The 15,462-nt window shown below is 41.1% G+C and overlaps 1 protein-coding gene across 3 annotated transcripts in view; it reads right to left on the bottom strand.

Moving 5' to 3' along the window:
* LOC121019228 (electrogenic sodium bicarbonate cotransporter 4) overlaps positions 1-15,462 on the bottom strand; it is a 99,908-nt gene that overhangs the window by 57,897 nt on the left and 26,549 nt on the right. For 2 of the 3 annotated variants that reach the window (XM_040458457.1, XM_040458458.1), the window contains 2 exons: positions 12,675-12,856; positions 397-477 (listed from right to left, as the gene is read on the bottom strand). In XM_040458457.1, the coding sequence (XP_040314391.1) occupies positions 397-477; positions 12,675-12,714 (121 nt within the window). In that variant the 5' untranslated portion in view covers positions 12,715-12,856. Of the gene's footprint in view, positions 1-396; positions 478-11,125; positions 11,316-12,674; positions 12,857-15,462 lie in introns of all 3 variants that reach the window. The other variant, XM_040458459.1, reaches the window with a different exon arrangement.

Raw genomic sequence — 15,462 nt, 5'->3', positions numbered from 1 at the left:
AAGTAAGGGTCTTTGAGTCAGCATTTTAGAACAGCAGATATCCCCACTCAACATCCTCTTGCACTGGTTTTAACTGAGCTGCCATTTTTAGAATCTATGAAATACTGGCATCTTGTATGGTTTGTACATCTTGTAAAATTAGGTAAGTTTAATTTTGTGTCAGGGGTGCTGTGCCCTAATCCATAGAAACAAAGTGCCAGTCTCCAGTGTTCAGTCTGACCATATGGTCCCTTTAAGACACAGTGAAGGTTGGTCCCATTAGATCCAGAGAAGACACCGTGGGTGGGTAAGGGAAAGGAACCAGCTCTCTAGATTCCCCTGCTGGAGGGGTGTTATAAGGATAAAGAAATTGTCAGACCTCCTAGGATTTGCATCAAATTCTCAAGGTGACCTTACCTTCCTGATCCTGACATCTCCTCCTGTAGTTAGTAGGGTCCAGCTTCCCTACCCCAGCCTTCTCTTCTTCCACCTTCATAACTATAAAGTAAAAGATGAACACAGCCTCAAAATGTATGATACAAAAAGGTAGGATTTCAAGGAGAAATGGTCAAGTCCATTCATAAACAAATTGAAAAAGCTCAAATATCTATCTCTAACAAATAGAGAACACACCTCTTTTTCAAGTACAAATGGAACATTTAAAGAGAGCACATATGCTAGGTCACAGGGAAAGCCTTAGTAAATTTCAAAGAATCTGTATCATACTTCTACAGTAAGAATATATACATATACATATATATATATATATACACACACACACACACACATACATACATATATATACACATCTAAGCTTGGAAACTAAAAGTGATTTATAATCATGGGTTTAATAGGAAACCACAATGGAAATTATTAGATATTTAGAACTCACAATTACAACTACTAAATATTAAAACTTACAGGGTGCAACATACTTAGAGGAAACAAAGAAGGAAGGAGAGAAGAGAAAGAAAAAGGAGTGATGGAGGCAGGGAGGAAAAAACAAGGAAAAGAAATGTGATAAGCATTCAACTAAAGAACCTAGGGGAAAATAAAGAGAAAACCCAAAGAAAGTAGAAAAATATAAATATAAAACCAAAAAAATAATGAAATAGAAAACAAGATTAGAGATGGCTAATAAGTCCAAAGGCAATTATTTCAAAAGACTATTAAAATAGGCAAATTATATAAAACTAATCATGAAGATAAATTCGTAAGTAAACAATATTAGGAATGAAAAAGAGATATAACTAAAAATATAGTGCAGAATTTAAAAATTAAAAGTGAATGTCACGAAAAACTTTATGCCAATACATTTTAACTTTGATAATAATAATAATTAACATTTCAGTGTGTCAGGAACTGTTTTAAATGCTTTGCATTTATGACTGCATGCATGACTTCATTGAGTCTTCTCAACAATCTTGTAAGTAACATTATTTTTTAAAGTTTATTTATTTATTTTGAGAGAGAGAGAGAATCCCAAGCAGGCTGGGCACTGTCAGTGCAGAGCCCAACGTGGGGCTAGATCTCACAAACCATGAGATCATGACCTGAGCTGAAATCAAGAGTCACTTGAAATCAAGACGCTTGAACAACTGAGCCACCCAGGCACCCCGGAGATAAGTAACATTATTATTCCCATTTTACAGATGAGAAAACTGAGGCACAGAGAGCTTAATTGACTGCCGAAACGGAGGAACAGATATTCAAACCCAGACAATCTTTTTCTGGAATTAAATCTCTTAGCCATGGGATTCCTAGGCGGCTCAGTTGGTTAAGTGACCAACTCTTGATTTTGGCTCAAGTCATGAACTCACAGTTCATGAGTTCAAGCCCCATATGGGGCTCTGTGCTGACAGCAAGGAGCCTTTTTGAGATTTTCTCTCTCACTCTCTGCCCCTCCCCTGCTCATGTGTGTGCTCCCTCTCTCTTTCTCAAAATAAATAAACTTAAAAAAATAATCTCTTAGCCACAAGGCTGATAAATGGATATTTTACTAGAAAAATAATAGAAATGATCAAAATTGACTTTAAAATAATTAGAAAACCTTGATTAACCAATAACCATTAACCGAAATGTTTATGGGAAAGGCATTACAGACAGCCTTTCCCATATCCCATGAATAATTATTGAAGCTGGATTATAGGTACAAAAGGATCATCATTTTTTTCTATTTTTGTTATGTCTGAAATTTTCTCTATAGTGAAAAGAAAAATAAATACCAGGATCAGATAGTTTTTAAAAAATGTTTTATCTGAATCTTCAAGGATTAGATAGTCTCTAACTGATACAAAATGGTTCTCAAAAGTAGAAAAAAAGGAAATCAGAGGCAGTAGAAACATCTGAAGACCAGGATACAAGGTAGGACTAAAAGCAGGAGAGTTGGTTGTAAATCTTCATAAGGAGTCAATTAAACACTCAGATCTCTCTCTCCTAGGAGTTTCCTAGATGTCTCCCCCTCACCACCCCCTACCCCATTCCAGAATATGGAGGGGTTAAACCTGAAGGCCTTTGGATAACTAAGGGCATTGAGGCATGGGGACACGATTTAAGCAAAGGCCGTTAGCCACTCAGTCCTCTGCCTAGTTGGCTCCTAGAACACTAATGAAACTTACACCCTCCAGGTGGGAGACTGGAGGACTTACAGATCCTGACATTTTGGGGATCTCTAACAAATGGTGAGGGCTCACCATCTTGGGTTTATCATTCAATAATTCCAGCTTGTCAAACAGCTGCTTGGTAGCTCCACTCCAGAATGATGGCCAGCCAAGAATCACCAGAATGACAGAGACCAAAACAAACAGAAAAAGAGGAAGTCCAAGGAAACAGGAGCAAAGTAGACAGCCAAAGAAGTATTTAAAAAGCATACAGTTCACATCTTCAAGTAGACTAGAAAAGACACTGTGTCCATGACAAAAAGAAAAGTAGAATGCTATAAACCTGGAACTTTTAATGAATAAGAAAGAACTCTTCAAAATTAAAGATACGCTAGAAGAAAATTTTCAGTGAAAGAGTTGGAACATAAAGGTGAAAGAAATATGTGAGATAATAGAACACAAATACAAATAATTTTTTAAGTAATAGGAAAAAGACAAGGAAATCAGAGGATCAGTCCAGGTATCTAATATCAAGTTCTCAAAAGAGAGGTAAGAAAAAATAATAGAGGGGAAATTATCAAGGAAATGACATGGGATTTGAATTTCCTGGCTGAAAGAAATTGCTGAGAGCCCAGAAAAAGGAATTTAAAACAAAATCGACTCCAAGTCACATCACTGTGAAGTGTAAGAATATCACATATAAAAAGAAGACCTTTAAAACCTTCTGGAAGAAGAAAATAAGCCACCTACAAAGAATTCGACATGAGAACTGGTATCAGACATGGTGGAAGCTATTAGACAATGGAGTTATGCCTCCAAAAGTGAGAAAAAAGTTGTTAGTAGTATTCCAGTCCTAACCAAAATATCCAATGTGAAGGTAGAAAAGGGGCATGTTTAGACAAGAAATGTCTTAAAATTTTGCCTCTTATGCACTTCTTTTCAGGAAGCAACTGAAGGAAGAACTCCAGCAAGATGGAGGAGCACCTAGGAAAGGAGTATGGCATATAGAAAATGGGATCCACCACAAAAGATGGGCACAGGAGGCCCCAGGAAGAAGCTGTGTAGCAGTCCAGAGAGCAATGGGTTCATCTTAGACCCGGCTCTGCACAGGCTGTGCAAGAAAAGCCTGGAACAATCATCTGGGTGTGTTTCACTGTTTTGAGAGGGTACCGAGATTCTATCAAGAATAAAAAGTCAAGGGGCAATTGGGTGGCTCAGTAAGTTAAGCACTGGACTCTGGATTTCGGCTCAGGTCATGATCTCATGGTTTGTAAACTCAAGCCTGCCTCAGGCTCCACACTGACAGCTGGAATACTGCTTAGGATTCTCACTCTCCTCTCTCTACCCCTCCCCTGCATGCATGTGCACACCCCCGCCCCCGCCGCCCCCCACCTCTCTCAAAATAAGCAAATAAAACATTAAAAAAAAAGAAAAAAAGTCAATGGGGTGACTGGGTGGCTCAGTCACTTAAGCATCTGACTTGATTTTGGCTCAGGTCATGATCTCATGAACCATTCACGAGTTCAAGCCCTGCCTTGGGCTACACATTGATAGTGTGGAGCCTACCTGAGATTCTCTCTCTCCCTCTCTCTCTCTGCCCCTCCCTCCCTCTCTCTCTCAAAATAAATAAACATTTAAAAAATGAATAAAGAGTTATGAAAGGAAAAATAATCACTAAACACTATGTAACTCAAATGTCAGAATATTTATACAGTCATAATAAAAATGAATATTAATTTAAGCAAAAACTATGATAGGTATTCCACCAATGTGCAGTATTATACTGCTTGCTGTTTGTGGCTGGTGTTCATTCTTAGTAGTCATGTATCCATTCTGATTGGTCAGTGTCAATACCATATGAGTTGTTAAATATTTTTAATACCTACATTGGAAGTAACTATTTGAAGAGATGAGGAGATTTCAGGGTAAAGAGAGGTTGTAAGACATAGAGGATATTGCTAACCTTTTGCCTGATGTCCATCCCCCGTTCTTCTCTGATTTTATTCAGGGCAGCAGTGCAGCTGACTAAAAACAATCACTTCCCCCAGATGTCCCTCAGCAATCTCTATCTAAAGAGATTTAGGAGAAAGAACCTAGGAAGATTCCCTTCCTGGATGAAGCCTCTGCAGAAGAAAGCCCCTTCATTTTTCCTTCTTCTTCCTTCCTGGAGAGGGTTGTGAGATTTAACAAATAGAGTTTTTCCCAGTTTAATATGAATTTTGTATACACAGTCAATAATTTTTAGTATAAGTATGTCCCAAGTAATATTTGGGCAAACTATTTTATCTGGCAAACCATTTCCCTCTATTTCTGGAGCATAGACATGATGCCTGGAAGTGCAGTAGCCATCTTGTCATCATGAGAATGAAGGCCACATGCTAATTATGGATACAAGGAGAAGAAGGATCTTGAATCCTTAATGTCTTTGCTGAGCCATTCTATAGCACTGGACAGCCCACACTTGGGCTTCTTGATATGGGGAACAGTTGAACCACTTCCTGTTTAAATACTATACTTTTCTGTTTCTCAAAACCACACCTGGGTCACAGGACAAAAGACTCTGGGACAGTATTTACTGGGCATATAAGATTGGGTTCTGTTAGTAAGGAGAACAGAGAGAATGGGCACTGAGTGGTTGTGTAACAGTGTCTGCTACACTTTCTAACATCCATCCTCTCCTTGTCTTGCCTATTTTTTTTTTCAGGTAGAGACACAGGGCTCTTCATTGCTGTAGACACCTTCCCCAACTCCAGGCATGAATTGTGATCTATCTAAATTACTCATGGTGATCATATGGCCTTTGACCAGTAACTGATCTTAGGAGTAGTCATGTAATCCTATCAAGTGAGTGAGATTTAAATGAAAGTCCACTGGGTAGAGCTTGCAGAAAAGCTTTTATTTTCCTAATAAAAAGTAACAAACACCTCTGGAATGCACATTTGGCCAATTACCTCCCCCATTTTCCTGCATAGACCTCAGACATGGGACTTCTACATGAAGGAGCCCTTTTGCACCAATGATGTGATGGGTATGAGAGCAACGGCTCAGGCTGAGGACAAAGCAGAAAGCTAGAGCAAATCTTCCTTCCTGATAATGTCACTGAGCTCCAGACCACTTATCTCTGGGCTTCCTATTACATGAAAAAAAAAAATCTACTTTGTATATTTAAATTGCTAGCCAAATTTTATGTTACTTTTAGCTAAAGACCTTCCTAACTGATACATAATGGAATACTATGGGGAGATCAAATGAATTAACTAGATCCTGTGTATTAACATTCATAAATCTCAAAAACATAAGGAATTTTTTTAAAAAGAAGTTGTAAAGAGATATAAACAAAATGACATTATTTATATAAAACTTGAAAACATTGTTTTACATTTTACTGTTCATTGCTACACTGTAAGTAAAAGCATAAAATCATGCAGAGGAATGAGACACAGTAATTTCCGGTTACTTCTGGGGAGAGGTAAGGTTTAATATTGATGTTTTAGCTGTATCTTTGATATTTTGGATAGCTATAGAGAGATATAAGGCAAATATGATAAAATGTGAACATCTGTTAATTCTGGACAGTGATATGTGAATGTCTTATGTTTACAAGTTTGAAATATTTTATTTAAAACTATTAAATGAGGTTTTTTTAAAGAAATAAGAGAAATCCCCAACACTATGACATAACAGTCTCAAATAAAATGGGCCAACTGAGAACCTTGCAGAAAGAATGACTAAAGAATATCACACCTTGATATGTTATTATGAAATTTTAGAACACTAGATGTATGTGAAGAAAAAAGAAATCCTAAAAACTTCTAGAGTGAAAGAAACAGGAACAGGTCACCTATAAATGAATAAAAATCAGACCATCAGAAGATTTCTTATCAGCAACTTGGATAACTGAAGATGATGGAGCAACGCATCCAAAATTCTGAGGGAGAATGGTTTCCAAACCTAGCATTCTCTACTCAGCCAGTCAAGACAGAGTGTAGAAGACATTTTCAGACTCAGCAATGATTTCAGCAAGAAATCATTTTACTTTGGGGCGCCTGGGTGGCTCAGTCGGTTAAGTGTCCGACTTCAGCTCAGGTCACGATCTCGCGGTCCATGAGTTCGAGCCCCACGTTGGGCTCTGGGCTGATGGCTCAGAGCCTGGAGCCTGCTTCCGATTCTGTGTCTCCCTCTCTCTCTGCCCCTCCCGTTCATTCTCTCTCTCTCTCTCTCTCTCTCTCTCTCTCTCTCTCTCTCTCAAAAATAAATAAAACGTTTAATAAATTAAAAAAAAAAAGAAAACATTTTACTTCAGTCTCATAACTTCCTGGGAAGTTATTTAAGTATGTTACCACCAGGAACCAAGAAGGGGAAGACAATGGGATTCAGGAGAGGGGTCCAACCAGAAGAATAATGACAGCTGTGCCACAGCCCCAGTCAGTCCTCAGAAGAGCTAAAAATGAGGTTTCAGAAGGAGCCACTCAAGGAAAAGGTGAAATGCCAGAGATTTGATACACTCCTTGAGAATCTGGAACAATTTAAGACCACGACAAAGACAGAAAATGCCAAGAAAGGCAACTGGAAACACCAGGAAAAAATTAAAACTGCAAGAAATAAAATGTGATTATGGTACATGGTCATAGGAGTATAAACACTGATTTTTTAATTAACTAAAAACGATGATATATGTACATTGAGAGAATGAAGAAGAGATGGGTGTGGTATAAGATAATTAAATATTCACCAGTGGATGGCTACTATCCAACTCTGATAAATTGCAGGAGATACATATATATAAACCATATGTATAATTATTAGCGGGCGTAGTCAACAGAAAAAGCTAAAAGAATTCCAAGTGATCATCTTTGGGAAGTGGAACAGTGGAGTGTGTAAGAAGCTGGAATGGAGTTTTTCTTGCTTTTTATTATAATCTCTTACATGTGTTACTTGATTTTTAAAATATGGGTATATATTATTTTTATTTTAAATATTGTAAGGCAAATAATTTAATATGGCATGTGTACTCCCCATTCATGCCATAATTGTATCCCCCTGAAAATCCATGTTTAAGTCCGTTTGCTCAAAGTGAATCATGTTTAAAATATTTAGGAGAACTATAAAACAAAGAATCTTTAAGAAAGTGGTTCACAGTAGTTCTCAAACTTAAGCATGTATCGGTCACCTGGAAGGCTGGTTAAAACCTAGATTTCTGGGCTCCACCCAGTGTTACTGATTCAGTGGATCTGGCGTGTAGACTAAAGGTTTGCATTTCCAACAAGTTGATGCTGAAGCTGCTGATCCAGGGGCCACACTTTGAGAACCACTGTTTAAAAAGACAACTCCCATTTATAGTTTCTATTAAACTGAATCACCATACACGGAGTTTGCTTCACATGAGCCTCACATACATAAAAAGATTACATCTTTGCATCCAAGCCGGGTATTGTGTACTGGTAAGCTTAGCATGGACGCACTGGTAGCTCCGATTGATTGGTGATTTTTTGAGAATTTATATCTTCCTCGACCCTCATAGCATGAGGAGTAGAGAAGATGAGTAACAGATCCTCTCTCTTTAACAAATAGAACCTGCCTCCAAATCTTTTAGGTGAGAAGATTCCACCTTTCCCCAACCACAAACAGGAAAGGCCATGTGACCCAGCCTGGCCAATCAAATACTCCCCTTTCCCCCATCACAGAGATTGGTTGCATGCTGATCCCATGCCCAACGCTGGGCCAATCATAATTCTTCCCAGGACATTTCCACTTGGTCCATCCAAAAACTAACTGTTCTGGCTCTGGCTCTGGCTCTGGCTCTGGCTCTGGCTCTGGCTCTGGCTCTGGCTCTGGCTCTGGCTCTGGAGCTGGTGTTGTGAAGCTGACAAGCTTGGGTGCTACTATCTTGCTTGCCACATGGAGGAAAGCATCCAAGAAAAGTGGAGAAACAGTATCAGAAGTACTGATAACATTGTAACTCCCGGAGTCAGTGGATTTTGAACCGGCCTGACTAATACAAATGAAAGAGGCTTTTCCAGCATGGTTTAAAAACATATTCTTTCATATTTGAAGTACTATGGATTCTCAGATTGGAAACCAAACAAAAGTGAATGCAAAATGACAATACGGATGTGAGCAGGTGAAAACTTTACACAACTATGGAAGCATGGAGATGTAATGTAGTTCATATTCAAGTAGATACACGTCTCCCAGCTCTGCACTAGTTGAGACCATTCTTTCCCCACCTCCTCTGTGCTGGTTCCTACCTCCTCACAACTTGAGAGAAGCTCCCTTCCAGGAGTATGCAGAAGTAGGAGAAGAACCCAGGCTGCCCCTGATCATCTTCAAAGGGAACCATTCATTTGAAACAAATCAGGCAGCATGTTGGCCATATGCAAAGTGTTTAAATAAACTATTACTCTAATCAGCAGCAGCAATGGCTCACCAGAAAAATTTCCAAAAGTCACCTAACCCTTGAAACAGAATTTCTATCTCCACATTTTATATAATCCATATTAATTGAATGCTTTCATAATCTCATTTAATCCAGACTAAAATTCAGTGAGGTGCATAATTTTCACCCTCATTTTACAGATAAAGAAATGGAGATTCAGAGAATTAAGTCATTTTTTTCCTGTGTCACAGGGCCAGGCATGATGGAGCTATAATTGAAATTCGCTTCTCTTTGATTCCCCAACCCAAGGAAGGAAGGAAGGAAGGACGGAAGGAAGGGAAAGAGAAAGGGAGGGAGAAAATGGAGGGAGAGAGGGGGTAGGAGAGGAAAGAAAGAAGTCAAGACATGAGAGATAGGGGAGTCTGGAAGAGGCCATCAACTTCTGAGTTCTAGGCCTTTCCAGATGTCTAGCTGAATTCCCATCTGCAAGACCTCCCAAAGGCCTTATAATAAACCCTTCTTTTCTCTTCAGCTAGCTTCAGTCCATTTGAGTTATTTACATCCCTAGAATATTAACCAGTACAACCAGCCACTGCAATATGTTGCCAAAGGAATTGTGTTAGTTACACACCAGCCCCTGGCATGTCACAAATGAAAGAACTTGTAGCAGCAGTTTTTCCTACACCAGCCCCTCCACTGGGTAACATGACTCACTCATCATTATTCTCCCATCCATCTTTAGAGCCTGGGGTGAGTATGGCTTTATAGTGAGGAATCAGACCAAATTCTCTTTCCCACTTTACTGCTCCTGCCACCAGCCTGGAATCCCATATTGGATCCCTGAGAATGCACACCCTACTGACAAAATCAATGTCCTAAGCCTGCAAGGCTAAGCACCAGAGTGCAACACCAGGAAACAGAAATCAGAGTCCCTCCCCAAGCAGCCTTATTATCCAGAGCAGCAAGGAGGTGGTGATACAGCCAACCTCATGGGTATGCAATACATTTTGACTATCAAAACTCTGGTAATTGAATCACCTGACATTTAACACTGCCACCTCTCCGAACCCCCTAACCCTGTCCACAGAGGCACGTCAATTCAACTCAACAAATCCTCTTTGTTCCAGGTATTTGTTCTAGACACTGAAAACAAACAGAACAAAATAGTTTCTTAGGGAAGAGGGGCAAAATATAGCAATAAATCCTCAAGATTAGACATCCATATCTCGGGGTGGGGGGAACTAATTAGAAAAAGGACTGTGTCACATTTACCAGTCAGTCTTTTGGGAGTTTTTCCTACTATCCCATCTTTTAAACCATTTGACCTAATTATATCTAAGAACAGGGGCCAGTCCAACATCCATATCCAGTGAACTCTTCTGATAGTCCAAAGAGTTGCAAAAAAAGGACCTCCCCGAGGGCTCATCTGAGATTATTTTGTGAACTGAATTGACAAGAATGACACAGGGTCATGCTGGGCTTTAAAAACTAAGCTTAGAAGCTAGAGAAAGGCCACCCTCCCAACCGGTAGCTTATTCATTGCCTCTGGGCCCTGCAGACCTCACCCATGAATGCCCCAGAAGAGGAAGGGAAAACAAGCAAAGTATCCCCAAGCTAACCACTAGCAACAAGACCAGGTACAGTTTCTAAACCAAACGACAGAAATGTGTAATGAAAGAGGCTAGCCATTATTTACTTTCTATCCTGAGAGGTTATATCAACATATATAATCTATTTTCCCATAGCTTTCTGGGGAAGAAGTGGGTCTCAGGCTTTTTGCTTACTTCATAAAAATTTCAGCCAATCTTGTAAATTTGGCAAAGGCAACAGAAATTTGCATTGCCGAGAAGAAAAAATATTCCCAGTTCCATCAGATGAGAACAACAATGAACTAAGTCACCATGGTGTGAGGAGAGAGTGACTCTTCATGTCATTTTGGTTAATTTGGAGTGAAATCAAGGCACCAGGGTGACTAATACAGTATAATTTTTTAAAGAAAAGGCAAATATACAATGCTCATTTGGATGATTTATTCAGCTTTCATGGTATTCTCTGTCTCAATGTGTGTGAAGCTCACTCTCAAATACTCTATGTTCATATTATAAAGCATATTTTCCCTTATCTGCATAGTCTTGTCTACTATCTCTGAAACTCCAAGCTGCAAACTTACCTTCACGATCTTAGCACTGGAAACCAGGATCCAAATCTCAGGAAGACCAGAGTCACTTGCTCTGTTGCTGTTAGGTGGCAAGAGGGACGCTCTGTGATTTCCAGGCTGAACAGTATTTGGGGCATTGGAGATTGACTTGTGGGGCTCAGTGGCGGTCAGCCATGTGACCAGGGTGGGGGAAGGGACACTCCTGCAGGGGAAGGGACTGATGCCTGCTTAGCTGACATACCAGGGTCGTGCAGAGTCTAAACAGAGCTGGCCATAATCATAGGCGGACAACTTTGCTCTAAATTTCTTCTTGGATTTTAACTTAGTGATCCTCTTAAGGCAGTGTTGTGTTTCAGCGCTGGTTTTTAAATACTTGTTTATCTCCCTACATGATTTCTATACACATGTCCTTTTTGGATTCTGTCTCAGAGGGATGTTAGAGCTGGAAGAGAATTTACAGGTGATCTAGCCACCCCCACCCCACCCCCACCCCTACCCAGGGCCACCCATTGCACAGATCAGTGGCAGCACTTCCTGGAGCCTGCAGAGGCCTGGGTTTGTATTACATACTGGTTTTGTATTACATCCTGGGGGGACCCCAGCTGGCTGGCACCAAATTACAGCTTATTTGAATATCTTCAGCCTTTAGGTCATTAGAGCTTTGAGGACTACTGAGATGCCAGTAATGAATCTTATCACATTGCAGGTGCCTAAATCTGTAGCTATCAGATTAGGGCATGACAAGAAACAGTGGCAGTTTATACTTGTGGTCAAAGAGTTTAAATGCGTGTAGTTATGTTTATGTATCCCTATCACAATCTTCTTAAAACACTCCAAGATGATATTTTTGGAGGGACTGGGGACATCAAAAGCTGAAGAGATATTTGATCTCAAAGACCCCGAAGACATCTCAAGACCACAGCCATGTGGGTAGCCTTCTCCACCCAAGTGGTCTGTGCTGGCTTCCTGCTAACCAAAAAGGGGATGGTAGTAATGATGGTGGAAATGGTAAAGAGAGAAATGGTAGGTGGAATGGTAGAATTGGCAGTATGGTAGTTGGGCATAAATGGAGGTGGTGGCGGCCAGGATGGAGGTGATGAGATGCCCATGGAAGTCGTAGAGGTGTAGATGGAGGTGATGAGGGGTAGATGGAGGTGGTGGAGGGAGTGGTGGTGATGGAGAAAGGGGCAAGAAGGCTTCTGAATGATAGAGCAGGAGATTCTTGTTACTGACTATTACGTGGAGGATGCTGGATGAAGCGGACCTGCTGCAATTACAAGCGTGAAACGGTAAGGCCTTGGCATGAGAAGTCTGAAGAACCTCCTTCTGTCCCCAAAGCTGTGTAGTCTTAAGATAATCACCTCACCTCTCTGGGCTCCAGTTTTCTCAAAGCCGAGTTTGCACTTAAGACATGATATCTTGTTAGGGGAACCCCTCCATCTCCCTCTAATAAAGTAGAGGGAGTAGTAGTAGCTTCCTTATAAAGTAGTAGCTTCTGTCCTTTCCGAAGTCTTGCTAAGGGTCCTTTTCACTTACCTCTCTGCCTCCTACTCACTCTTACCTAGAGGAGGCGATTGGGAGAATGAATGGGTTTGTGCCATGACTCAGAGCCTTCTGAGAACTGCCTGCTTCAGAGCAAGTCCAGGCTGTGCTCCTCTCCTCCTCTCTTCACAGGAAACCTCCAGTGCAGATTCTCACTGTGTAGGTAGGGAGTCTTCCAGTGCTGGGTAGACAGGTTTAATTCTGGGGGGAAAATTGGGAAGTGTGACTGTGGTTGTACATTCTAAACCAAATTCTCTAATCAGCTTTACTTGTTACAAAGTTATTTTGATTTGTACCTATGTGACTTCTATATCTTATTTCTCATTTGATGCCAAGCATAGAGGGAAAGATTGTAAACAAGTATCATTCTCAAATTCCAATGCTGATGAACTAATGAAAGAGCCTCCATGGAGTTGATTGGACTAAAGGGTCCCTAAATTTCCTTCAAGCCCTATCATCCTGTGATTCTACAAGCCTGTCTCTGAAGCAGAACAAATATTCGTGAGGCTGGGTGGAAGATTGAGACTCTTAGCGGACAGCTCCAATCTCCACCTCTCTTCCTTTCTGCTTTTCAACCTGATGAAGACCTCTAGTATCCACACATCTTCCTCTTCTCCCCTTCCATCAGCTGTGCATGGCTTCATTTACCCCCACTCTGACCTGGACCCCATGATGAATGACTTCACTCTTACCTCATTGATACCCAAAATCTCTTGTTCCTGTCCTGCCAATCTTTTGGTCTTTGTCAACCCACCTGCTACCCTTCTTCTCCTGCACTGAGCTCTCTTTTATCTTTGGAGAAAGCCTGTCTTCAGGGAGAGAGAACAGAGCCAAGACACAGAGTGGTAGAAGTGTGTGTGTGTGTGTGTGTGTGTGTGTGTGTGTGTGTGTGTGTGTGACAGAGAGAGAGAGAGAGACAGAGAGAGACAGAGACAGAGAGAAAGAAAGAGAGAGAGAGAGAGAGAGAGAGAGACCCTAAGGAGACCAAATGGAGAGAGAGAGAGAGAGAGAGAGAGAGAGAGAGAGAGAGACCAACCTAGTCCAGTGGTACCTATAGCCATCTAGACCCCTGCCCTTCCCCATGGTTCAGTTTTGTGAGTGAAAAATGTTGAAAGAAGATCTGGCCATCCCATTTCTCTCCTCTTCCTTACCTCTGGCCTCTGCCAAGAGGACTGGTTTGCCCAGCTGGCATTAAGCATTGAGACAAATGCTTGAGGGTTTTCAGTCCTCCCTCACCACCAGAGAGGTAACAGCTGAGACCCATGCATTGGCTTAGGAGAAAGGGAAGAGATTGGACCCAGTGGGTTCTTAGTCAGAGGTGTCCCATCACCCCCGGGAACATTTGGCAATGTCTGGAGACATTTCTGGTTGTAACATAACACTGGGATGAGAGCTCTACTGGCCTCTAGTGGGTACAGGCAAGGGATGCTGCTAACATCCTACAATGTAACAAGACACCTCCACAGCAAACAATGAGCTGGCCCAAACTGTCAATAGTGCCAAGGTTGAGAAATCCTGGATTAGACTGTTCAGCCCCCTCTGGTTCTAGAAACCAGCATGCCTGTGACCCAGGCCAAAAGAACACTTCACATGGGCCCACCTCAATCACCAGGATGCTTATGAGGGAGGGAGGAGGGGCAAAGATTCTTAGTAATTTGCAGCTTTTGACCTCTGGGTCTCCCTTTCCTTTAGAAACCCAGCAGACAGGGGTGGTTAATTTAGAGGGAAAGATTCCCTTCCACCTTCTGGCTATATGCCATCTGAACCCCACCTGGGTTTCACATATAGTAGGGTGTAGGCAGGTTTGACATAGGGTGCTGGCATAGGGGGTGAAGTCTCATGAAGGAAAAGCGAGCTTCCTACCCTTGTGTTGGTGGGAGTAAGGAGTTATTTGGGGACCCACAAAAGGCTTTCCACAAGCTGGGCAAGCCTCATGCCAGTATGTGAGATTTTTTCTCTCAGATTGTTTGTGTGAAGCTTTGGTGGGTGGTACAAGACTGGCTGCCCCAGATTCTTGTCCACTTTAGCTGCTTTTGAACTGTATCCAGGGTGAGGAGGGAACATACTGTGGGATGTCAATACTGTAGCCAGGAAGGCAAAAAAAAAAAAAAAAAAAAAATGAGAGATCGCTTACAGGGAAGCTGAGAAGCCTGAGGAAGCCAGGCTCAGGCTATACAATGGATGGGTTCTCTCCCTACTTCATCTCCATCTACCTCCCATCACTGCTGTGGCCTTGGCCAGCAACAGCACAGATCTCGGCTCACTCTGCACCAAACACACTGCACATCCTGCTGTTCCTCTAACATCCTAAGCTCATTCCCACCTCAGGACCTTTGCATTTACTGTTTCTCCAACCTTCAGCTCTCTCGTGTATTCAGCTTTCTGGTCAAATGTTATCTACCCAGGAAGGTCCTTCCTGACCAGCCTATCTAAAACACCCCTTTCTTTAACTCTGCCTTATTGGTCCATATGGAATTTCTATCCAAAACCACATTATATGTTTGTTTATTCATTCATTATTGTCTATCCTCTAACATGGCAGGGACTTTGTCTTGTTCACTGAGGCATCCCTGACACCCATAATAGCTTATAGATGGTTGGTTCAAATCCTGGCTCCACAAACTATGGGATGTTGAGCAAGTTGCCTATCTTTTTTTCCCTTCAATTTCCTCAACTGAAAAATGGAAATATTAATTGTATCTACCTCAGTGGTTGTTATGAGAACTGACTGAATCTATATATATAGATAGATAGATATAGATATAGATATAGATATAGATATAGATATAGATATAGATATAGATATA

This window comes from Herpailurus yagouaroundi, unplaced genomic scaffold (genome assembly GCF_014898765.1).
Source record: "Herpailurus yagouaroundi ecotype Mexico unplaced genomic scaffold, PumYag 221, whole genome shotgun sequence".
NCBI classification, from domain to species: domain Eukaryota; kingdom Metazoa; phylum Chordata; class Mammalia; order Carnivora; family Felidae; genus Herpailurus; species Herpailurus yagouaroundi.
The sequence above is the reverse complement of the archived record's forward strand: the minus strand, read 5'-3'. Positions and strand labels throughout refer to the sequence as shown.